Here is a 25,879-nt window from a genome sequence, read left to right as displayed (position 1 = left end):
GACACTGTTGTGAGGGGGCGTGAAGGGGGCAGAGGACACTGTTGTGAGGGGGTGTGAAGGGGGCAAAGGACACTGCTGTTGGGGGAGGGGGTGTGAAAGGGGCAGAGGACACTGATGTTAGAACGGGATTGTCATATAAGAGGAGGGGGGCTGTGATGTGAAGGACCTGAGTGATTGGAGGAACATGAGATTCGGACCTCTGCTGGAAGAAAGTTTTTTCCTGATCGGACCTCTATGAATTTTAATTAATTACCGCCGTTCTAATAGGTTTTCACATTTACTTTAATACGATAATTAAAATGTAGCGAAATGGGAAACTTTTCTATTATAAATCCTAGTATGTACTTAATGAATACAGGATGTACTTTTCCTTGAGGTTGTGTTCTCTGAATTGCTGTAAGATTGCACAGATGTCAGGGGTGGAGGAAAGTGGCAAATCACGGCAGTTATGGTGCTTCGGTGCCGAGGCTTCCTGTTTATTACAGGTACTTCTTCCTTCCAGGAAACTTTTCTGTTCTGAATGTCTAAATCTATCCTTGTATGTTCTGTGCTTAGTGCTCAATCAGCCTCATGGCGCTGAAAATTAGGACTTGCGGCTCTTAACCTTCTCTTGAGGCGCTCAGATTGTTGTGGAGTGCCGGGCTCCTGGAAATCTGGTCTGAATTGCCATTTAAGCATCAAGTAGCTTTCAAAGAACAGCCGCTTTCAGACCGTTCTGCAGTTCTTGAGATTCAACTCGGATTTTAAGAAAGAAAATCAGCATACGCATGATTGCAATGATTATGTAGTGTAACATTTTAATCGCTTGACCCCATTTACACTTCTCAATTTAAAATCGTTACAATTCCAAATCACGTGCCAACCGCTGCACAACAAGCTTCAGAATCACATTCCGTTTGGGGTGCCATTAAAGGATAATGTCACCCCAAACATAATGCAATTCTGCCACAATTGTCGCATGGCAATCACGGCAAACCACACCTTTAAAAATCGCATGAAGATTGTTGCCTGAAAAGGAGCAGGAGCTTCATTTCTTTTTTTTTAAATTAATTCTATTGTTGTTTCCTCCATCGGTGGTAATAGTTGTGTTTGCGTTCTGATTTTATACCGGTGTGCTCCAACTCTTTCCAGGTTCTTATTCAAGCAGAAGATCGCGTCCACCGAATAGGACAGACAAACTCGGTGAACATTCACTACCTGGTGGCCAAAGGAACAGCTGATGACTATTTGTGGTAAGAGATACCTCCCTGCGTGGATGAGTCCTTCAAACACTTGAATTTCTAGATGTAAAGTGTACCTGTAACCTATATACCAGAGGAGAACCAATTTTATTCTGATCTAGTAACACCACTGCACCATGAATGCTTAAAATGAGCCCATTTGTTTTACTTAACCACTTGCAGACTGCTATACATATATATACGTTGCAGTTTGCAATTGGTTTACCGGGGTTAGGGCTGAAGCTATCAGCCCTAACCCCGGTATTTTTTTTTTTTCAGCTGGCGGCTGGCTTTCTCCCGAAAGCAGTACAAGCAGTGGCGGCCTGTGCACTGTGGACGCACGGGCGCCACCCCCTACCCCTTTCAGGACGCCAGACACATGGATTCCTATGGCGAGGGCGGGAGGGGTGGTACTTTTTGAAGCACCTGATAATAATAGGCTTCAAAATGGGGTGTGCTTGGGGGCGCAGAGAGTGGGGTTGGGGGGCTGCCAGAGCCTCACGGGGGGGGGGGTCGGATGATGGGCACAAGTGGCTGCATATGATGGGCACAAGTGGCTGCGTATGATGGGCACAAGTGGCTGCATTTGACGGGCACAAGTGGCTGTGTATGATGGGCACAAGTGGCTGCGTATGATGAGCACAAGTGGCTGCGTATGATGAGCACAAGTGGCTGCGTATGATGAGCACAAGTGGCTGCATTTGAGGGGCACAAGTGGCTGCATTTGACGGGCACAAGTGGCTGCATTTGACGGGCACAAGTGGCTGCATTTGACGGGCACAAGTGGCTGCATTTGACAGGCACAAGTGGCTGCATTTGACGGGCACAATGGCTGCATTTGATGGGCACAGTGAGGCTGCAATTGATGGTGTTAAGTATTTTTCAGTTTGTTTGCGCCCTCCCCCCCAATAATTTTGAGCACCAGCCACCACTTGGTACAAGCAGCTCATTAGCTGCTGGATCTCTTTCAGAAAAAGCGGGAGGGGACACCCCCACCCTCCCGCCATTTACCGGTTTGTGTCAGGCTTACCGTTTTTACCGGCGTGCCCAAGAAACATTCCGGCAGTGCAGCCGGCTGGTCACAGAGGCGAACAGAGATCAGATTGTCTCTGATCGCCTCTATGGCCTTGGAGGACTGGACCAACGTCACTACCGGTCTAGGGCAAAAGTAAACACTTTTTTTTTTTTTTTTTAATAAAAGATGAAAAATATATATATTTTTTGATCTTTTGCTTTCAAAGGTAAAGAAGAGATTTGTGGTCTTTTTGACCCCAGATTTCTCCCTAAAGAGGACCTGTCATCCTTATTTCTATTTACATTCCTTGTAATACAGGGGTCTTCAAACTACTACCCATTCTATTCTGATTTTGTGACACCACTGCTGCATGAATACTTAAAATGAGCCCTGTTGTCTTACATAACAAAAAAGTGAGTTTATGTTCCTCTCTATCAGGCCGATGATTCAGGAGAAGATCCGGATTCTGGGCCAGGCCGGGCTGTCTGAGGCCAACTTTTCCGAAACGACGGAATCCGCTAACTATATTTATAAGGTGAGATGTCATCTGTAAAATGTGACAATTTATAGGTCATGGCTGTAAGCAAAAATTTCCTTTCCATTAGACCCCTTTCACACTGGGGCGGTTTGCAGGCGCTATTGCGCTAAAGATAGTGCCTGCAAACCAACCCGAAACAGCCGCTGCTTTGTCTCCAGTGTGAAAGCCCCGAGGGCTTTCACACTGGAGCGGTGCGCTAGCAGGACAGGAAAAAAAAGTCCTGCTAGCAGCATCTTCGGAGCACCACTCCTTCACCGCTCCTGCCCATTGAAATCAGTGGGGCAGCGTGGCTATACCACCGGCAAAGCGCCTCTGCAGAGGCGCTTTGCGGTGGTTTTTAACCCTTTCTCGGCCGCTAGCGGGGGGGGAAAACAGCCCCGCTAGCGGCCGAATACCGCCGCTAAAACGGAGTGAAAGGAGCCTTATTGGAAGCAGTATTACCTTATGGAGTGGTTGTAAACCTCTGAAATGAAAGCATATCCTCCTATAGTGGGTACTTGCATCAATCCAACGCACATAGTGTGGATCCTATCTGCTCTCTCCTCTCTCTGCTATCTGCATGAGTCAAAGGTTATGGCCACACCACAGAATCCCTGGGGATGACCTTGCCCCCTCCTTATGCACACAGTATGTGATTGACAGCCTGGGCTGTGCGTGTTTCTCTATGAGACTAAGTAGCGGGGGGGGGGGGGGGTCCATTCCTTCAACTCAGGTCTCAGATTACACTTGGGTCTCTACTGTATGCTGTGCAGCGTTTGGCATCAGATCCCTACCCCCTGCCTTCTGGAGCTCAGAAATGCTGTGAAAATTTGTGCTGGGGCTGCAGACAAACAGGTACAACTTATATAGGGGGATTTGTTTTAAAGTGGTTGTAAACCTCTCTGTGTCACTTGTATCTATAGGTAAGCCTAAAATAAGACTCTGCTATTCCTGACAGTGTTCCATCACTGAATTTGTTGGAGCTGTCCCCATGCAGTATTTAATTTCTGCCCAAGATGTCCCCAGCCTTCCTGTTTGAATGACAGCCAGCATCATTTAGCACATTAAAGTGATTATAAAGTCTTGTTTAAAAAATAATAAAAAATAATAATAAACATGTTATACTTACCTGCTGTGTTGCAGTGGATTTGCACAGGACAGCCCCGATCCTCCTCAGGTCCCTCTTCGGCTCTCCTGGCCCCTCCCTCCTGTTGAGTGCCCCCACAGCAAGCAGCTTGCTATGAGGGCACCCAAGCCGAGTCGCAGCTCTGTGTGTCCATTCAGACACGGAGCCTCGCCCCCTCTCTTCCCTGATTGGCTAACTGGCTTTGTCAGCCGCTGGATCCAATGGCGCCACTGCTGTGTCTCAGCCAATCAGGAGGAAAGTACCGGACAGCTAAGACACTCGTGGACATCGCTGGAGAGAGAGAGGGGGGCTCTGGCAAGTATGAGGGGAGCTGCTGCACACAGGTTTTTTATCTTCATGCATAGAATTAATGCATAGAATGCATTAAGATGAAAAAAAGTCTTGCCTTTACAACTCCTTTAACTTTTAGCCGGCTGGCTAAACAGGCAGCACAGTGATGAGTTCTCCTCTTTCTCCTCCTATCAGCATGCTCCTTACCAGCACCTGAACCAATTGAGTGCCTGGGCTGCTTATTACTGTCACACTGTACAGAGCCTGCAGGAGGGCAATACCAAACCAAATGTAGCTACTTGCATTTTAAGAGTACATTTAATAATGTAGTATTAAGAAACTTTTAAAATAATTGTAATTTTAAATTTATTTAAGGCCTTGTACACCTGTGCGAGGGCCGTATTTGCCTGCACGGTGATGCCCAGGTGTTCCAAGCAGTCCCATTCATGTCAATTGGGACGCAGCAGCTCCACAGGCATGGCGGTTTCTCCCGGTTTGGCAGCTGTGTGGGTATGTGACCCTGGATACACACTGCCTACGTTTGGGGCTAAGCGCCCGTGCGGCTGTCGGGTTGGGGGCGAGGGCTGTGTCCTTGCCATAATTTTTTTTTTTTTGGAAATGAAGAAGCATGCTGGTAGTGAGGTGGGATGATTCACCTTTGAACGTCACCTACAGGCGGTCCCCGGGTCACAAACAAGATTGGGTCTGCAGGTCTGTTCTTAAGTTGAATCTCTTTGTAATTCTGAACAGGTACATTTTTCAACCGCTTGCTGACCAGCCGCCGTCATTATACTGTGGCAGGTCGGCACGATCCCACGAACCGTCGTAGCTATACGTCAGCTCGCAGGATCAGGATAGCAGGCGCACGCCGCCGCACTGCGGGGGTGCCGATGCTCGTGGCCGACGGTCGCGATGACCGCCGGCCAGGAGCGATCGCAGGCACGAGAGACAGAACAGGGACGTGTGTGTATACTGTTCTGTTCTGTGAGGAGAGACCGATCGTGAGTTCCTAATAGCTAGGAATCACGATCCGTCATTTCCTCTATTCAGTCCCCTCCCCCTACAGTTAGAACACACACTAGGGAACACAGTTAACCCCTTGATCGCCCCCTAGTGTTTAGCCCCTTCCCTGCCAGTGACCTTTTTACAGTAATCAATGCATTTTTATCGCTGTATAAATGACAATGGTCCCAAAATAGTGTCAAAAGTGTCTGCCATAATGTCCCAGTCATGATAAAAATCACAGATCACCGCCATTACTAGTAAAAAAAAAAAAATAATAATAAAAATGGCATAAATCTATCCCCTATTTTGTAGACGCTATAACTTTTGCGCAAACCAATCAATATACGCTTATTGCGATTTTTTTTTTTTTTTTTTACCAAAAATATGTAGAAGAATATATATCGGTCTAAACTGAGAAAAAATTGCTTTTAAAAAAAAAAAAATTGGGGCTATTTATTATAGCAAAAAGTACAAAATATTGTGTTTTTTTTTTTTTTTTTCAAAATTGTCGCTCTCTTTTTGTTTATAGCACAAAAAATAAAAACCACAGAGGTGATCAAATACCACCAAAAGAAAGCTCTATTTGTGGGGAAATAAGGACATCAATTTTGTTTGGGTACAGCGTCACACGACCGCGCAATTGTCAGTTAAAATGACACAGTGCCGAATCGCAAAAAATGGCCGGTCATTCTGCAGCCAAATCTTCCGGGGCTGAAGTGGTTAAGTGTAGCTCCTGCCAAAGAAGCGATTTTTAAGCTTTTTGGAAAACTTAGGGAAGGGTTATCACCCCTGTAACATTTGTTTTGCTGTCTGTGCTCCTCTTTAGAAGATTTCACCTCACTTTCTGTCCCAATGACAATTGGATTTGGAAATTTTGGGGTTATTAGGGAAACAAGGATTGGTGATAAAGCATCAGTGGAGACACCTTTTCCCATATCAACTCTTACAGGAGAGGATTTCCCTTCTTAGGAGTAGATTTCATCTCACTTCCTGTTGTCTCCTTCTGTTTGTAAGTCGGATGTTTGTAGCTAGGGGGGCGCCTGTACTGAAGCCAAGTGCAAGTTTTCCATTATTACTGGAAAAGTGTTCCTTGGAGGCTGAAATTGCATTGCGTGCAATGATTAGATGTCAGAAATAAATAACACTTTAAACCCACCAAAAAAAGAGATAAAGTTAACCACTTCAGCCCCAGAAGGTTTTACCCCCTTAATGACCAGGCCATTTTTTGCGATACTGCACTGCGTTACTTTAACTGACAATTGCACAGTTGTGCGACGCTGTACCCAAACAAAATTGATGTCCTTTTTTTCCAACAAATAGAGCTTTCTACAAACAAAAAAAGATCGGCAATTTAAAAAAAAAAAAAAAAAACAATTTTTTTACTGCTATAAAACACATATTACAAAAAATGTAAAAAATCAAATTTCTTCATCAATTTAGGCCAATATGTATTCTGCTACATGCATTTGGTAAAAAAAAAATCCAAATAAGCGTCTATTGATTGGTTGGTTTGCGGAAAAGTTATCGCGTCTACAAACTATAGGATATTTTTATGGCATTTTTATTTCTTTAATTTTTTTACTAGTAATAGCGCCGATCAGAGATTTTTTTTTTTTTAGCGTGACTGTGACATTGCGGTGGACAAATTGGACGCCTAACTGACCCTTTTGACACTTTTTTGGCGACAAGTGACACCAATACAGTGATCAGTGCTAAAAATATGCACTGTCACTGTAGTAATAACACTGGCAGGGAAGGGGTTAACATCAGGGGTGATCAAAGGGTTAAATGTGTCCCTAGGGGGTGCTTGCTAACTGTGTGGGGGAGGTGCTCTGACTGTCAGAACGGCGATCTGCCTTGTTTACATAGGCAGACTGCCGTTCTGATTCTCGGGAACGTACACTTACGTGATTTCGAGCAATAGAGCCGACCTGCCGCAGTACAAGTACGTTAAGCGGTTGGCAAGTGGTTCTAAAGCCAAAACATTTTTTACCTTCATGTATTCCCTGCATTGAGGTAAAATAAAAACGTTCTACAGCTTACTGTCCTCCCCCACCTCCCTAAATACCTACCTAAGTCTTCGATCGATCCACCACTGTGCAAGGCTACATCTCTTCTCCCCTCTCTTCCTCTTGACACTTGGAAGAGATCAAATGCTGGGAGGAGGGGGCGGAGCAAAGGAATACTGTGTGTGCTCCATAGATATACACACGGCTCGGGAGCGAGCATACATGTGTCCCCCATAGGAAGCAGCTTGCTATGGGGCACACGGAGAAGAGGAGGCGTCAAGATTGCCAGCGGGGGCTCCCCAGAAGAGGAGGTTTGAGGCCATTCTGGGCAATACCATTGCACAGAGCAGGTGAGTATGGAGTTTAATATTTAAAAAAAAAAAAAAAAAGGCCTTTAGTAACCCTATAAATAAAAATGACCCTCATGGCCCTAACACGTACGTGTTAGTACTTGCACATATCAGGTGGAATTGTCTGTACTATGGAGTCGACATGTGCAATTCGTTTCCTTCCGAATTATTTTTTTAACGTATTTTGACAAATTCGTTAATTCCGATATATCCAAATTTTTTAAACATTTCGGGAATTCGGAATTTCGAAAATTTGGAAGTTCAGAATTTTGGAAATTTGAAAATCCGAAAATTCAAAAGAATGAAAATTCGAAAATCTGAAATAATAACTAACTAATAATAACTATTAAATTATAGGTATCGGATTTCCTTTCAAATTTGGCTGTTAGTGAACTGTAACGAATACGAATTTATCGGAAGTTACGAATGATCTGAAATAATGAATGCCGTATCTAAACGAATGGAATGTAACGATCTAATAATAATAATAAATAATAATAATAAAACCTTTTTATTATTATTTAATATTAATTTGTTCCATTCCATTTGTTTAGATGCGGCATTCGTTATTTTCGGATAATTCGTAACTTCAGATAAATTTGTATTCGTTACATTCACAAACAGCCAAATTTGAAAGGAAATACCTATTTAATAGTTATTATTAGTTAGTTATTTAAAATTTTACTGATTTTTCTTTCTTTCTTTCAGATTTTCAATTTTTTTTTAATTTCCGAATTTTTGAATTCTGAAAATTCGGAATTTGGAAATTTGGAAATCTGAAAATTCAAAAAATTAGAATTTCCGAATTTTAGAAATTTTCGAACTTCCGAATTTCCGAAAAAAGCAAACAAATGAATGAAACGAAAACGAACACATTTTTTGTCAATGTCTACTATGGAGAGTGTAAATAAACCGAACTGAAGGCTTTCCTATGGTGAGCGCCATCCTTTTCCTTTGGAAAATTAGAGTATAAAATAAAAAAAAATTCTTGCTGCAATACTCGCCTTATCTCTGGCGTAGTACTTCTTTTCCATCACTAGGTGTCACCATTCCTCCAGGTTGAATAACTTTTGGCATCATTTAACCCACTTCTGTGAGTCTGTGGTGCCAAAGACCCTCCCCATGGCCTGGAGGGGGGGGGGGGGGGGTTAGGTTTGTCATCAACCTTTCCAGTCTAGGCTCAAAGGATAAAGTGGTGTTGGGCTTTAAAGTGGACCTGTTGCTTTGCCCGTGGCACAGCCCAGATTCCAGAATGAAAAGGAGAGCATTGAGAAGATTGAACTTGTCTGAGTTTGTTGAGCTTTACTTTTCACTTGCACAGGACCCGAAGCAGCAGACCATCTACGACCTGTTCCAGCGCTCTTTCTCGCAGGACGGAGGGACGGACGATTTGGACGAGTCGCTCTTACTGGAGGCGTGCGAGGAAGTGGATTCTGAAGGCCAGTGTGAAAGTGCGCCCAAAAAAAGGAAGATTGAAGAAGATGACTTCTGATCCCGTCTGAGCTCGGCTGTAATATTCCTGTACAGTATTGTTTGTAAGAAGAAAGTTTTTTTTATTATAGAATATTTTTCTAATAGGTCAGAATTAAAGCTGAAGTTTCCTCCGCTTATATTTTGCCTTTCCTGGTTCCTTCTTTTCTCCTTATCAACGTACTAAGGAGATTTTTAAATAAAACCTTTCAGTTTTTATTACATATCTTATTTTAGACCCGGTGATGACATCATCTCTGTGCTTCCCTATGCAATGCAAGGAAGATCATGGCTGGTGGGAGGGGAAGGCAGGGTGCTGTACATAGCGTTCTGAAAATATCACAGCTTCCTGCCTCAGTACTTCTCCCATGAGTCCTCAGTCCTCATGCAAGCAGTGGGCTGGCTTTTGGGAGGAGTTATGCAAATATCAAAATGCCTTGATGGGTGCATATCAGTCTGGAGGAGTGGGTGTTCCTAGTCAGGCTGTATTTGCATGCAGACCAACCTGGGTAACACCCACTTGCAGAGGCGTAACTATAACCTTCAGTGCCCCAGTGCAAGAAACCATAAAGGGCCCCTGACCCATAGTATAATGGGGGGGGGGGGGGCAGTATGACGGGTATTTTGACAGGAGTGGGAAGTGTGACCAAAGAAGGGAATCTGGAAAGTGTGACTGGAGGGAGGAGTGTGAAAGAAGGGGGGCAGTGTGACAGGAGGGGGGCAGTGTGACAGGAGGGGGAGTATGACGTGGGGGGGGGGGGGGAGTATGACGGGGATATTTTGACAAGAGGGGGGCAGTTTGACAGGAAAAGGATACCTGGGAAGTCTCACAGGAGGGGGGCAGTGTAATGAGGGAGCACTGTGAAAGGTGGGGGGGGGCAGTGTAATGAGGGAGCACTGTGAAAGGTGGGGGGGGGGCAGTGTAATGAGGGAGCACTGTGAAAGGTGGGGGAATGTGTAACAAGAAGGGGGCAGTATGACAGGAGGGGGGAAGTGTGACCAAAGAAGGGAATCTGGAAAGTGTGACAGGAGGGGGCAGTGTGACAGGAGGGGGCAGTGTGACAGGAGGGGGGAGAGGGGGGAGTATGACGTGGGGGGGGAGTATGACAGGGGGATATTGTGACAAGAGGGGGGCAGTGTGACAGGAAAAGGATACCTGGGAAGTCTCACAGGAGGGGGCAGTGTAATGAGGGAGCACTGTGAAAGGTGGGGGGGGGGAGTAATGAGGGAGCACTGTGAAAGGTGGGGGGGCAGCGTAATGAGGGAGCACTGTGAAAGGTGGGGGGGGCAGTGTAATGAGGGAGCACTGTGAAAGGTGGGGGGGGCAGTGTAATGTTGGAGCACTGTGAAAGGTGGGGGGGGGCAGTGTAATGAGGGAGCACTGTGAAAGGTGGGGGGGGTGCAGTGTAATGAGGGAGCACTGTGAAAGGTGGGGGAATGTGTAACAAGAAGGGGGCAGTATGACAGGAGGGGGGCAGTGTGATGGGGAAATAGTATGATGTGGGAAGTGTGATAAAAGAGGGGCTATGTGGCAGGTTGTGGGGGGGGGGCAGTGTGATAGGTGGGGGCCAGTGAAACAGGAGACAGTTGGGGGGCCAGTGTCACAGGTGACGGGCCAGTGTGACAGGTGGGGGGGCCAGTGTGACAGGAGACAGGTGGGGGGCCAGTGTGACAGGAGACAGGTGGGGGGCCATTGTGACAGGTGGGGGGGGCAGTGTGACATATGGGGGGGGGCCAGTGTGACAGGAGACAGGTGAGGGGGCCAGTGTGACAGGTGACATGGGGGGCAATTGTCGGGCTTGCCTTACATGAGAAGTCCAAATGCAAGAAGCAGCATGCTTCCTTGTGATATCCGCGGAATGTCCCTCCAGTGAGCACAGTTCACTTTCCGAGTGTCAGGGTATACAATGGAGAGGGGAGGAGCCTCTGACCCGAGCATGTATCGGCAAGACTCAGAGTGTACAAGCAGAGCGACAAACTTGTGCACTGAATCTGGTGCCTGCTCAGGTCAGAGGCCCCTCCCCTCTCCATTGTATACACTGACATTCGGGAAGTGAACTGCACTCGCTGAAGGGACATCCCGCGGATATCACAGAGCTGCCGATCACCCCCTCCCCTGTATAGTTAGATGCCAGCTGGAGGTACAGGGGGAGGTGCCGGCTCTTGGAGTGGGGGGCCCCCCACACTGGTGGAATTCCAGGGCCCAGTCACAAGTGCGACTGTTGCGACCCTGGTAATTCCGCCACTGCCCACATGTGAAACTGACCCTCCATGCCGTTTTGCCATCTCTAACCCAGCACTTTGACAACCATTCACACTAATGTGGATAAGTGATAGTTATGCGCTGCCACCTAGTGGGAAGTGAATAGAAACGCACACAATGATTGTGACACTAACGATGTGCAAATTAAATAAAGCTGCTGCTATCACCTGGATGTTCTCACCAAACAACAATAGATAAATAAGTATAAGAAATGTGACAGCGATATATGCGTAAAGTGCTAAATAAATTGTCTAATACGATGAAAAACGGAATATATATGAATATTGATGGATAGTCTTCTTATATAAAATGTGCATCAAATTCCATTGTAAAAAAAAGTGCTTCTCAACCGAAACAATAATCTGTGACAAGTGCTCCCTTCATCGGGTGCAATGGACGCTCACCTCCTTCCTAGACCCGGAAATGGGTCAAACACGCTCAGGATTAATAATGGTTCTCATCAGCAAATGGCTCCACATTCATCTATGATGGTTCCTATAAAGACCTTTCAGGGATCTAACACGCTCTGCACACCGTATGCTTCTCCTTTAATAATGTCTCCGTGATGTCCACCAGCAACTCAAAACTGACTTGAAAATATAAAGTGCTTCCAATAGTGCAGTACCAGGTGTTAAGTGGAATGAATCCTCACAACCCCAGCTTCATACATTGAACTCGCATTTATTTAAGATTAAAACAGCATGATAAAATCCAATAAGTCTCACGTGTGTCACCGCCAGGCTCTCCCTCTACGCGTTACGCCACCATCCTCGTGGCTTCATCTGGAGGGAAAAACACTAATGGGCATGTACCTCAAGCAACTAACACCTGCGCAGACTGACACCAACAATCAGGTTACGTGGACAGGACATGACAGCACCACAACTTTCTCACCCCCCATCCTGATCTTGGACAATCTACATTTACACATTAGACATGTGCAGAACAGAAACATTTGTTTCAGATAGATCAGGGGTCGGCAACCCCCGGCACGCAAAGCCTCTTTTGCCGGCACTCAACTCCCTCCTCATCAGCAGAGCAGCTCAGGGAAGTGTCAGTGAGACAGTAATGCATTCCAATTTCAGAATTCCCCACACCACACTGAGGGAGGAGGCACTGCGCCCCCATACATTGTAAAAGATTGGAAACATTGCTTGGTTCTCTGACTTTTGCTGTAGCTGCGATCGTCAGCTTTTGTGATGGGGAAGAGATTGGGTGCAGTTATGCTGGGGGCGGCTGTCCCTGTTTACAGGAGGAAGAGGACTGTCTTGGCCACTGCGAAAGCCAATCACAGTCCTGCTAGCCCCTTTCACCATCTAAAGGAAGATGACTCGCTTGGTTACCACTATCAATCTCAGAAAGAAGAGATTTCACTGTGATTGAGAAAACCACAATCAGATAACAGTTTGTGGAATTACTGTTGAGCTTCTGATAACTTTGTTGAAATTTCTCCTGAACCTTTGCTTCACTTACTACTGAACCCCTCTGAACTCTGTGTCCCTTTAAACCACAGCCAGTGCAATGAAAATCACACCCAACTTTCGCTGCAGTGCACTTTTTCTCAGCTGCGGGAGCCCAACTTATAATCCTGCACACAGGCCCACTGCTTTCAGAAAATTTCCCTGACCTGAGCTCATCATTGCGCATCCATTACAGATACTTTTATGTGACATCCTATACATCCCATACATCACACATATCATACACCTCACATACATCCCATACATCACACACATCCCATACATCATATACATCCCATACATCACACACATCACAAACATCACACGCATCCCATACATCATATACATCCCACACATTATATACATTCCATACATCACACACATCACAAACATCACACACATCCCATATATCATATACATCCCATACATCACACACATCCCATACATCACACACATCCCATACATCTTACACATCACAAACATCACACATATCACACACATCCCATACATCATATACATCCCATACATCTTACACATCACAAACATCACACACATCCCATACATCATATACATCCCACACATCATATACATCCCATACATCACACATATCACACACATCCCATACATCATATACATCACACACATCCCATACATCATATACATCACACACATCCCATACATCATACACATCCCATACATCACATACTGTACATCACATGCATCCCATACATCATATACATCCCATACATCACACACATCATATACATCCCATACATCACACATATCACACACATCCCATACATCACACACATCCCATACATCATATACATTCCATACATCACACATATCTCACACATCACATACAAGCACGTGGGCTGGATGTGAGAGGTGGATCAGCAGGATGAGTGTGACAAGACAGGTAGATGTGTCTCATCTCTGCTTCCTTCCACCACTCTGCATATCACACATATCATAGATGAGAAGAGGGTACAGCGGTACCGCAGGAGGGGTTCAGAGGTGGGGCAGAAGAGCAAGAGGGTACAGCGTTGAAGCAGATGTGCAGGGGGTTCAGTGTTGGGGCAGATGAAAAGGGTTTTCAGCGGTGGGACAGAAAAGCAGGAGGGTAGAGCAGTGTGGCAGATGTGAAAGGAGGTGTATTGGTGGGACAGATGAGCAGGGGGTTACAGTGGTGGGGCAGAAGAGTAGGGGGTACAGAGGTGTAGGGCAGATGTACAGGGGGTACAGTGGCAGGGCAGAGGAGAAAGGAGGTACATTGGTGGGACAGATGAGCAGGGGTTGCAGTAGTGGGGCAGAAGAGCAGGGGGAACAGATGTGCAGGAGGTACAGTGGTGGGGCAGATGAGAAAGGGGGTTACAGTGGTGGGGCAGATGAGCAGATAAGTTCAGTGTTGGGACAGATGAGAAGATGGTTCAGTGGAGCAGATGTGCAGGGAGGTACAGTGGTGGGGCAGATGAGAAAGGTGGTACAGTGGTGGGGCAGATGTGCAGGGGAGTACAGTGGTGGGACAGATGAGCAGGGGGGTACAGAGGTGGGGAAGATGTGCAGTGGGTTACAGTGGTGGGGCAGATGAGAAAGGGGGTACAGAGTTGGGGCAGATTTGCAGGGGAGTACAGTGATCTGAGGTGTGAAGGTGGATGAATTGGGGCTGATCTGAGGCGTGAGTGCAGGAGGTTAATTTCTCACTACTCAAGTAGTTTCCAGCATTTACTTTATAAAAAATCCTTTTCGTGATTAAGAGTGTGAAGTTGACATTTTTTTGTTATAAAATTGGCACTTTTGATTTCTTTAAAAAAAAAATGTCTGCACACTGTGCTCAAAAGGTTGCCTACCCCTGAGATAGATTCATTATGTTACTAATTTAGTTTCATTGATTCGTGTTGGAATTCAACTTGTTTTGTTTAGTTTATTTGTTTTCTAATACTGTAGCTGCTGACTTTTAATATTGGGGCAATTACCTGTCCAGGGAGCCCGCCATTGTCGGTACCCCAGCTGATTTTCGATTTGGCTGTCGGGTGCTGCCGCCGCTATTCCTGGTAAGGGAGACCGGCAGTGAAGCCTGTCGGCTTCACAGCTAGTTCCCTACTGTGGATTGCACAAAGCGCACTGTGCTTTCTAATTGGTCTGGCGGCGCAGGAAGGAGGAGGGGGGCTGAACTTCCCAGAAATGGCGCTGTGCCGGGCTCTTAACCGGCACTTACCCCATCTATGGCGGGCATCGATTCCCGACGGGCAACGACTTCCCTTCCCCTGCTCTCCTCCTCGGCATCACTGCGGCTTCTCCTTCCCCTCTATGGCGGGCAGTGCTTCCTGACTTGCGGCGTCTTCCCCTTCCCCCGATCTCCTTCTCGGTATCACGTCAACTTCCTCTGTGCGTCTCCTCCCTCCTCTTCCTAGGCCAATTGGAATGCTTCTCCTTTCGGCCAATCGGGAAACGTGTCTCAGACCCGCGCTTCCTGATTGGCAGAGAGGCGATTCAGTTTGAGAATAGTTAATATTAACTTGCCATTCTAACACACCTGGGTGGGCTTCGAGCGCAATGCTCTGCGCCTGGAGTCCACCCTATATCGGTGCTTGAAAAAAAAAAAAAAACACTCCCACCGCTGTCATTTATGCACCTGCCATCCTGAAAGGGGCCAGACACATGGATAGGGGGTGGCGGCGGCAAGGATAGGGGAGGTGGCGCCCGTAATGGACGGGCCGCCCCTGTTTGGAACACTCTATACTGGTGTGTCTAGTGACCAGAGAAAAGTTGCCAGCATCCACAGTCCGCTCTGTTTCCTCTCACAGCTGATTGGAGCATGAGAAGATACAGAATGCTGGCTCCAAAATGCATTTTTTTTTTTTATACATGCGTGATCACAATGATTGGTCACAGCGATCAGGCGGTACAGGGTCAGTTTTTAACTGCTGTGTCCAAGCAACACAGCAATCACAGGCTGCGCCCGTGTGAGTACTTGAGGGTGCGCACAAGCACTGCGGAGGGGGAGGCCACTTTAGAACGCCCTTCCACCTTCAGGCGGGAGCTTGTCCGACCATTTATGTTCAACAGCGGGGACAGTAAGAGGTTAATTGATGATACAGCAGGAAATCTCTTTCTAAATCTATATGTGTCATATGGCATCCTTCCTTATTTGAAACCTTGACCACAAGTTTTGTGACACTTGTGTAACCACCCTGGAGAGGTTTTGTGAAATTTGCAGCAAAGGAAAGAGTGAGCGTTACCCAACTAGTTTTCAGTTGTGTGATGTAGGTGATAACAAGAAAATAAACATGTACAGAATGTCTGACTAAAGAGAAACCTGGAAGAGCCCCAAGTTTAAAACCTTACGGAAACGTCTTCATTCATTGCATGTACATAAGCTTGTCTTTATCTTTTGTCCTAAATACAACATGCTGCAGAAAGGGTTAAACACCTGTGCTGCCAGCATGCTGGAGAGTCAGACCACTGCTCTCCCACAAAAAGCTGCCTGGGGCTCCAGCGGTCTGGCTAGGGTTGCCACCTTTTCTTAAAGTCAAACCCGAACGCGGTGCACAGCAATTTTTTTTTTTTATATAGTATAAACTATACATAAATTTTGTGGTTAAATCATATGACGTTAATCACAAGAGTCCCCCTTTACATCAGAGTCCACAGAGTTTCCATTTTACATCTGAACTCGCAGAGTTCCCTTTCACTGTAAGGGGGAAATCTGGAGACTGTGACATAAAGGATGCTCTGGAAACCCTGATTTAAGGGGGAACACTGAGAACTCTGATGTACGGAGAGAACTCTGATGTATGGAGAGAACTCTGATGTAAGGGGGACTGTGGCCTCTGATGTAAAGGGGAACTCTGATGTAAAAAGTGCTCTGAGAACCCTGATTTACCTTAGTGTACTTAGAGGCAGGAGAGAGAATGTGACATATTTCCTGAGAAGTTTTGCATTCAGGAAAAATGCCATACATGCATGTGCAGGTAAACACACAGAAGTATCAACATTAAAGGGGTTGTAAACCCTCGTGTTTTTTCACCTTAATGCATCCTATGCATCAAGGTGAAAAAACTTCTGGCAGTCGCCGGACATCCACCCCCCCCCCCCCCGTTTTACTTACCTGAGCCCTGGAATTCACTCGGCGGCGACGTGCTCTCCCTCTCTCCACGGGGTCCAGGCTCCTGATTGGATAGATTGATAGCAGCGCAGCCATTGGCTCCCGCTGCTTTCAATCAACTCCAACGATGCAGAGGGCGGGGCCGAGTCCGGCATTCGTGTCTATGGACACAAATGCTGGACTCGGGAGTGCACCCGCAAGGTAACCCCCCGGGAGAGCGCTTCTCCTAGGGGGTTATCTGATAAGAGGAGGAGCCGCCGGGGGACCCCAGAAGTCGAGGATTGGGGCCACTCTGTGCAAAGCGAGCTGCATAGTGGAGGTAAGTATGATATGTTTGTTGTAAAAAAAACAAAAAAACAATGCTTTACAATTACTTTAACCACTTAAGGACCAGCTGCTGCAGTTATACTGCGGCAGGTTGGCTCCCCTGGGCGAATCGCCGTCATGGTACGTCGGACGCTTTAAGAACTCTAGGGGGCACGCATTCCCGCAGCACGACGCCAGAGCCAATGCACGTGGCCGGCGGTTGCGATGCCCGCCAGCCACCCGCGATAGCTCCTGACTAAGACAGAACGGAGCTCTGTAAATGTAAATGGACAGAGCTCCGTTCTGTCAGGGGAGGAGAGCGAGATCTGCTGCTCCTAAAGATTAGGAATAGCGATTGTTCTCCACCTCCAAGCAGTCCCATCCCCCCACAGTTAGAACACACATGAGGGAACACATTTAACCCCTTGATCGCCCCCTAGTGTTAACCTCTTCCCTGCCAGTGACATTTATACAGTAATCAGTGGCTATTTTTAGCTCGGATCGCTGTATAAATGTCAATGGCCCCAAAAAAGTGTCAAAAGTGTCCGATCTGTCCACCGCAATGTCGCAGTCCCGCTAAAAATCGCTGATCACTGCCATTACTAGTAAATAAAAAAAAATTATAATAAAAAAATAATAATGCCATAAATCTTTCCCTTTTTTGTAGACGCTATAACTTTTGCGCAAACCAATCAATATACGCTTATTACGATTTTTTTTACCAAAAATATGTAGAAGAAAACCCTATCGGCCTAAACTGGTGAAGAAATTTGTTTTTGCATATTTATTATAGCAAAAAGTAAAAAATATATTTTTTTTTTCAAAATTGACGGTCTTTTCTTGTTTATAGCGAAAAAAAAAAAAAAAACGCAGAGGTGATCAAACACCACCAAAAGAAAGCTCTATTTGTGGGAAAAAAGGACGTCAATTTTGTTTGTATAAAGCGTCACACGACCGCTCAATTGTCAGTTAAAGCGACGCAGTGTCGTATCGCAAAAAATGGCCTGGTCATTCAGGGGGCAAATCCTTCCGGTCCTTAAGTGGTTAAGTACCTACAACGCCCCAGGCACTGAAAAGCGCCAGGAGTTTAATGATTTTTTTCAGCCTCTTACATCTTGCTTGCATGAGGCCTAAAAGTATCAGGTATTTTAACCATTTTTACCCTAAAAAGAAAAAAAATCATATTTATTTTTGTATTTGCAACCTGGCTTTAAGGCCTCTTGCAGATGGGCACCTGACCCTGTTCAAGGTAAATTCTGGTGTTTCCCCTCCCCCATCTTGGCAGCCCCCATAGACATGAATGGCTGTGTGCACCTGTACTCTGGCCTGAGTAGGCTGCAGTACTCACATAAACATGAGAACAGGAATATGCAAAAACTAGAACATTTTACATTTTTGCATACACCCATTTTTTTATTTATTTGAAGATTCGTGGTGCAGTGAAACACACTCACGAAAGCGTAACACCCGGTGCCCGAGAAGTGAGCACTCAAAAGTGAAGCAAAACAAAAAAAGTGCCCCGGGTGTATACATGGTCCTCCTCCAAAGAGAAAGGACCCTAGCCCTGATCCCCCAGAGCGGAAGGCTCCTGACAGGGACTGGCGTACTCGCGGTCCACCCAGCCGGAACCAGGCAGGCCCCTTTCTTCGGGAGGCCTGCCGAAGCAAGGGCTACCCAAGTACTAGGTGGAGCTTCCCCTGAAGGGAGACCCATGGGGGTGGGAGAACAACCTGAGGCCAAAAGGCCATGTGCCCTCCCCACCATGACTTTTAGGGCAAACCCAAGGGCCTACACCCTACTAGTTGAGGATGGGAAAGTGCTAATGTGCTGTGCAAAAAGTGCAAGTAACATGTAACAAATAAAAAAGGAAAGGGGAAAGTGGATAAGTGCTTCAAAAGTGCCAATGTGCTAGAAAATGGCAGGCCTTTTGGTCAGAATAAAAAAAATCCTCTGGTCTTAGCCTAAAGGCCCAGCCCTGAAGGTAGGTGAGAAAAGAGCATGCAATGGTGCAGTGACTCTCGTGCCAAAAAACATATAGTGAGCTCCCCCACCGTGAGAATTTACGGCACCCCTGGACTTGCTCTCCAGGGGCACATACACTGCGGGCTTCTCTCAGCCTGGCCCCTTCAAAGAGGAAGGACCCTAGTCCCGATCCCCTGAGGTGCAAGGCTCCTGACAGGGACTGGGGTACTCGTGGTCCACCCAGCCACAACCAGGCGAACGCCTTCTTCAGGAGCCCCTGCCGAAGCAAGGACTACCCAAGTACTAGATGGGGCTTCCCACAAAAAGAGACAGTGTGGGGGTGGGAAAACCTGAGGCCAAAAGGCCATGTGCCCCTCCCCACCATGACTTTTAGGGCAAGCCCAAGGACCTACACCCTACTAGTTGGGGATGAGAAAGTGTATATGTGCTGTGTAAAAAGTGCAAGTGACAAATAAAAAAGGGAAGGGGAAAGTGGAAATGTGCTACGAATGTGACAATGTGTTAGACAATGGTGGGCCTTTTGGCCAAAATAAAAAATTCCTCTGGTCCCAGCCGAGTCCCTCGAAATCAGGGACAGTTGGAAACTATGTCCATAGAAAAAGAGGAGCCAGTGGGATTGATTTACTAAAGGCAAATAGACTGTGCACTTTTGCAAGAGCAGTTGCTCCAAAGCTTAGTAATTGAGCAGAAGCTCTGCTGACTTTCATCATCCAATCACGTGCAAGCAAAAATTAAATTTTTTTCTTAAATTTTCCTTGTATGTGATTGGGTAATTTTTGCAAAGTGAAGTTTTACCTAATTTACTAAGGTCTGGAGCAACTGCGTTTGCAGAGTGCACAGTCTTATTGCCTTTAGTAAGGTTGCATCCACACATGATCGTGGGCGGAATCGCCACTTTTTTTTAAGCCAATTAGAGCCTCAGGCTCTAACCATGTGCTTCTAAAAAAAAAAAAAAAAAAAACCCCATTGGAATCCATGCGTCCAGCACCCTACATGTAAATTAGGGGCCAGGCGTATGGATTAGGGGGGTGGCACCCCTGCTCCCCATATGGATGGGCCGCTGCTGTCCGAAACTTTGCCATATGTGTACCGTGTGACCATGTGAATAAAGCTTTGGACCCTTTTGAAGAATCCTTGCAGGTGCTGATGACATTTCTACACTTTGACAATCGTGGCAAAATCACGGCCCGATTGGGGGTGCCATTAGAAGTAATGGCATCGCAAACATGACGCAGCCGTTTCCGCCCGCGATCATGTGTAAATACAGCCTAAATCAACCCCAGAGTCTTTTTTTATTGGCATGCAGCATGCAAAATTTGCAACAATTTTATTTATAATGAAATATACAAAGTAACACTTAAATGTAAACTTTGCAATACTTGTATTTATTAAGAATGTACAAAGTAACACTTAATACATAAAAATCTGAAACACAAATAATTATGACAAAATATCTGTAAATAGCTTGCAAGAAATAAAAAAAAAAACAGACATGCAGTAAAATTTGACATCCAATCAGAAGTCTCCTCTCCTCGATGTGACTTGTGTAAGCTGAAATATGATTTCTTGCCGTGGGAGACTGCGTTGTGGTCATTGCTCCATACACTTTATTACAAAAGAAATCACAGACTGAAGAGTAAGAGGTTTGGAGATTGCTTTACCCTATTCTTATGCATTCTGCATTGTCTTTCTGTATGTAAACAGTGACAGATGTCTTTGGTTTATACCGGCCTTAGACGGTTCGAATCTCAGACCGTTCCTGCTGAACCATGCATGGGCAGTCTGAATGGACCAAGTTGATGGGAAGGGCTGAATGTAGAAGAAGAGAATACTGCAAACTGAAAAACTATACTTTTTACAAAAACAACAAAAAAAGGAACAACTTTGGGGTCTTTCCAGCAACAAACTTTTTTATTTTCTTTAAAGTGCACATTATACAAAATGCTAATGCCAAAGTAGGTAGTATTGTATGATTTGTAAACAGTTGAAAGCGTAACTATGGGAAAATAAATGGAAAAGGGGTAAAGAGCCAAACAGGCCCTAATTCGGACTTTATAGACAAAAGTGTAATAAAATTGATACTTTATTAACAATGAATCTAAACAGACAAGTCAAGTAGAGAAAGAATTAAAAACATACAGTACACATATGGTAATCATAAGTGTCTAGTGTGAACAGAAGGTTAACACCAAATGGACAGCAGTGAGCCCCTTGTGCGTAAACGCGTTTCGCTAGTTTGCTTCATCAGGACACACGCGAGGGTAGTTGAAAGAAACAGGTCTCACTTGTCAGCACAAAATTAACTCCACAAGGAGATCTCCCGGATGGTCACTAGAGACTCACCATATAAAGCAGGAGGCAAATTCTTATTAGTGCCAGCAACCGTATATTGGACTGATGGCATGTATAAATAAGTATAGGTGTTAGTTCATATAATTCACTGGGGGCGAAAAAGAAACGTGGGCATCTGGATCATAGGAGGGAAAGTAGCAGGGAGGAAGAGGTAAAAAGCAGTCTATCCACCTCTTTTCGATCCACACTATCAGAAGCTTAAACAATAATCCATATGGATGTGCATATATTCCTTTAGACTGGATTCACCAGACTCGCCTGCGACTACCCACAGTAGATAACACCATATAGACTTCACTGATGTATTCAGACAAACAGTGGTAAAAGGTGGTACACTGTCTCTCCCCTGGGAACAAAAGGGCCTTGACGCACAAGGGGCTCACTGCTGTCCATTTGGTGTTAACCTTCTGTTCACACTAGACACTTATGATTACCATATGTGTATTGTATGTTTTTAATTCTTTAGATTCATTGTTAATAAAGTATGAAATTTATTACACTTTTGTCCATTTTGCCTATAAAGTCCGATTTAGGGCCTGTTTGGCTCTTTACCACTTTTCCCTTTCAGTTAACTTTATACGGATGTGGCCTTAGGAGTGTTATCTCAATCTATGGGAAAATTTAAAAAATGACATACCGCATTATGGCCAACAGATGGAGCTGATGATCGTAGGAAATAAACTAGCAGTGGTGGCTGGTACTAAACATTTTTGAGTGGGCAGCAAACAACCCCCCCCCCCCAGGTCCGCACTTACTGTCTCCAGCGGTCATGGCACTGCGGCTTCCCCGTCTTCTCCTCCCGGCTAACCCGGTCTTCTTTAGATCCGCCTCCTGTCCTGATTGGCCCGGGAGGAGAAGTCGAAAACTGACAGCGAATATTGATTTGCTAGTATCACAAGCAGGAGTGGCAGGCCCATTAGGGGTGCAGGGGCACCCCCCCCCCCCCCAGTTTGCATGCAGGGCACCGGACTCATAGGTTTCTATGGGGTTTTTTTAGGGTTTTTTTCAAGCCACATGATTATGGCCTGAGGCTCTAATTGGTTTGAAAAATGTTGGGCTCGGGGCGCAGAGCACTGAATCAATATTCGCTATTGTCTTCTTCTTTTCTATTGTCTTGGCTTCTCCTCTTGGCCAATCAGGAGGCAGATTGTGTTGGCCAGGAAGAGAAGCCGAGGAAGCCCTGGAGGGGCTAAATGGGGGGGGGGCACCATGGAGGGGCTCAGTGCAGGGGGGGGCCATGGAGGGTTGAGTGCGGGGAGACCGTGGAGGGGTGAGTGTGGGGGGACCGTGGAGGGGCTGAGTGCGGGGGAACCGTGGAGGGGCTGAGTGCGGGGGAACCGTGGAGGGGCTGAGTGTGGGAGGACCGTGGAAGGGCTGAGTGTGGGGGAACCGTGGAGGGGCTGAGTGCGGGCAGACTGTGGAGGGGCTGAGTGCAGGAGGACCATGGAGGGGTTGAGTGCGGGGGGACCATGGAGGGGTGAGTGCAGGGGGAGACCGGAGGGTCTGAGTGCAGGGGGAGAGTTAGGTGTTTCTGGGAGGTTGGGTTGTGGGAGATTTAGGTGTCTTTGGGGGGTCAAGTTGTGGGAGATTTAGGTGTCTCTGGGGGGGTCAAGTTGTGGGAAGGTTAGGTGTCCCTGGGAGGTAGGGTTGTGGGAGAGTTAGGTGTCCTTGGTAGGTCGGGTTGTGGGAGAATTAGACGTCTCTGGGAGGCTGGTTTGTGGGAGAGTTAGGCATCTCTGGAAGGCCGGGTTGTGGGAGAGTTAGGTGTTTCTGGGAGGTTGGGTTGTGGGAGACCTGGGGCATCTTTGGGCACTTAAAGGAAGCGGAGTAGGTGGCAAACCTGGTCAAGGGTATGCACAGAGTGCAGGGGTCAGGAGTGCATACATGCGCAACGTTCAGGGGTCAGGAGGGTGTAATGTACAGGGTTCAGGGATTAGGAGCATGTAAAACATACAGTGCAGGGGCCAGGAGTATCTAATGTACAGAATTCAGGGGTCAGGAGTGTGCAACACAGGGGTCAGGAGTGCATAATGCACAGAGTGCAGGGGTCAGGAGTGCATAATGCACAGAATGCAGGGGTCAGGAGTGTGTAACACATACAGTGCAGGGGCCAGGAGTATATAATGCACAGAGCGCAGGGGTCAGGAGTGTGTAATGCAGAGGGTTCAGGAGTGCATGGTGTACAGTATGCAGGAGTCAGGAGTGCATAATGCACAGAATGCAGGGGTTGGGAGCATGTAACACACAGGGTTCAGAGGTCAGAAAAGATTAATACACAGAGTGTCGGTGTTAGAAGTGCATAATGCACATAGGGTTTAGGCTCTGCCCAACTCTAATTAAAACTTGGAAAAAAGCCTAACTTTACTGTCCATATTCTGGGCAGAGATGTATTTTGAACCCTGATCAGTGAAGGAACCAAACACCATCTCTACCCTTAGTACCATCTTCACTCCAGGACCTGGCCGTAAGCAAAATTTTCTGTTTCGCTTCTATGGAGGGCACGTCATATATTCTGATGGAAAATCCTCTAGGAGACAGTGACACCATAATATTGGTGTCATGGTCCTCATGTCACTCTGGGTTGCATACTGTCGCAGGGCAGTATGAAACCCAGAGATGGGAGTGGACATGTTCAGCTCACAGCAATGACCTGGTTGTCACAGTCAGTCTGGGGGCAGTCTGAGATCCTCCCGCCAGATTCACAGACCCCAATGAAGACCCAAAGATTGAAGGAGACCCCACCTCTCTCTTTTAATATTTAGCTTTTAGTTTACTTTTTAAGTTCTCTTTTTGGAATGCAGTGGTGATTGCAGGATCTGTATGGCTTCACTGCATCCCTTAAACTACTGCCCAGATTTTACATTCAAACCGCTAGATTGTGGTGGACGTGTTTCCAGAAGTTGACATGACCGAGGAGCTCCGGCCATAGTGGGACACAATTTCCTTGCTGATGATACCCTTGCTGGCCAAGATCCTGAGGAAGCTTCGTCTGAACTTTTGGCCGATGAAGGCATAGAGTAATGGGTTAATGCAGCTGTGGGAGTAACCAAATATTTCAGTCACAGAGAGGGCCACGTCCAACCTGTTCCGGAACTCGCATGTCTCGTTGATATATCTTGTCCTCATTAGTGAGTCCACAATAACGGTGATATTGTAAGGAAGCCAGCAGACCAGAAAGGCTAGAACTACTGCCAGGATGACCTTCATGGCTCGTTGTTTCTGGTTGTTTTTGGTCTGAAAAAGAGTTTTGATGGTAAAGCCATAGCAAAAGAGCATGATGAGCAGAGGTATGAAGAATCCAACCAAGTGGCGTCCAATTCTTATGATGATCTTCCAGTGGAACGTGTTCTCAGCGCCAATGTCCTCATGGCAGACATGACCATTTTTAGGGGTCAAAAACACAGCCTTGAACCAGATGGTGGGAAGGGCTATAATCAAGGAAAATATCCAGATACAGAGGGAAATGTACTTGACCCAGTGCCTCTTCTGTGTCACGGCCTCTGTGGCATGGACAATGGCCAGGTACCGATCCACACTTATACAAGCCAGCAGCAGTATCCCGCTGTAGAAGTTTACTTCCTGTAGTATAGACACGAGTTTACACATGACGATCCCAAAAACCCATTCGTGGGCTTTGTAAGTCGCCCAGAAGGGCAGAGTCACGGCAAACAGCAAGTCGGCAATGGCTAGATTCAGAAGGTAGACATCTGTGGACGACCTCTTCAACTTGTTCTGGTAAATTACTAAAATGACAAGGCTGTTGCCGACTACATTGAGAAGAAAGACTATGGTGTAAATCACAACATATATATATTTGTTCACATTCTCTGGAGGCCTGCAAGGGGCTGAATCAAATGATGGGTAATAGGGGGTAGGTGAATCTGTAAACAGATCATCAAGCCAGTCCAGGTCTACGTTTATTGCCATGTCTGTCCTTCGAGCCTGCACAACAACATAAGAAGACAATAAAATGAGGAAAATCTTATATAGTAATTTTACACTTGCTTAACAGGGATGTATCATAAGTTGTACATTTTATTTATTTACATCCTATTTTTGTAATTTCTAAAGAATGTTTAACATTTTCATTTCATTTATGATTCCACATCTGAAGGAGAGTCCCCAGGAAGAGAAAAAAACAAAGGACATCCTAAACCACCCCCCAAAAAAATTATATATAGATAAACAGTATATACAGGTGTATGTATATATATATATATATGTATATATATATATATATATATATATATATATATATATATATATATATATATATATATACACTCGAAGTCCTTCACCTGAGACAGATATGGAACCACATAAGGACACCACAAGATAGGCCTGAGGTATGCCCTGGTTGGCTGGTCGGTATGCCAAGAAAGGTGGCATACCCAATATAAGTAA

The 25,879-nt window shown here is 46.0% G+C and overlaps 2 protein-coding genes across 3 annotated transcripts in view; one reads left to right on the top strand and one right to left on the bottom strand.

The window, feature by feature from the left end:
- Positions 1-9,143, top strand: part of SMARCAL1 (SNF2 related chromatin remodeling annealing helicase 1) — a 106,975-nt gene extending 97,832 nt beyond the window's left edge. For both annotated transcript variants that reach the window (XM_073634406.1, XM_073634405.1), the window contains exons 15-17: positions 1,132-1,232; positions 2,674-2,770; positions 8,855-9,143. In XM_073634406.1, coding sequence (XP_073490507.1) covers positions 1,132-1,232; positions 2,674-2,770; positions 8,855-9,025 — 369 coding nt within the window. In that variant the 3' untranslated portion in view covers positions 9,026-9,143. The remainder of the gene's footprint in view (positions 1-1,131; positions 1,233-2,673; positions 2,771-8,854) is intronic.
- A 12,793-nt stretch (positions 9,144-21,936) lies between these two features.
- LOC141147230 (C-X-C chemokine receptor type 2-like) overlaps positions 21,937-25,879 on the bottom strand; it is a 46,479-nt gene continuing 42,536 nt past the window's right edge. Inside the window, exon 2 of the mRNA XM_073634404.1 lies at positions 21,937-25,417. Coding sequence (XP_073490505.1) covers positions 24,347-25,402 — 1,056 coding nt within the window. The 5' untranslated portion in view covers positions 25,403-25,417 and the 3' untranslated portion in view covers positions 21,937-24,346. The remainder of the gene's footprint in view (positions 25,418-25,879) is intronic.

Source organism: Aquarana catesbeiana, linkage group LG06 (assembly GCF_042186555.1).
Source record: "Aquarana catesbeiana isolate 2022-GZ linkage group LG06, ASM4218655v1, whole genome shotgun sequence".
Lineage (NCBI taxonomy): Eukaryota > Metazoa > Chordata > Amphibia > Anura > Ranidae > Aquarana > Aquarana catesbeiana.
This window is presented reverse-complemented; position numbering and strand designations above follow the sequence as displayed.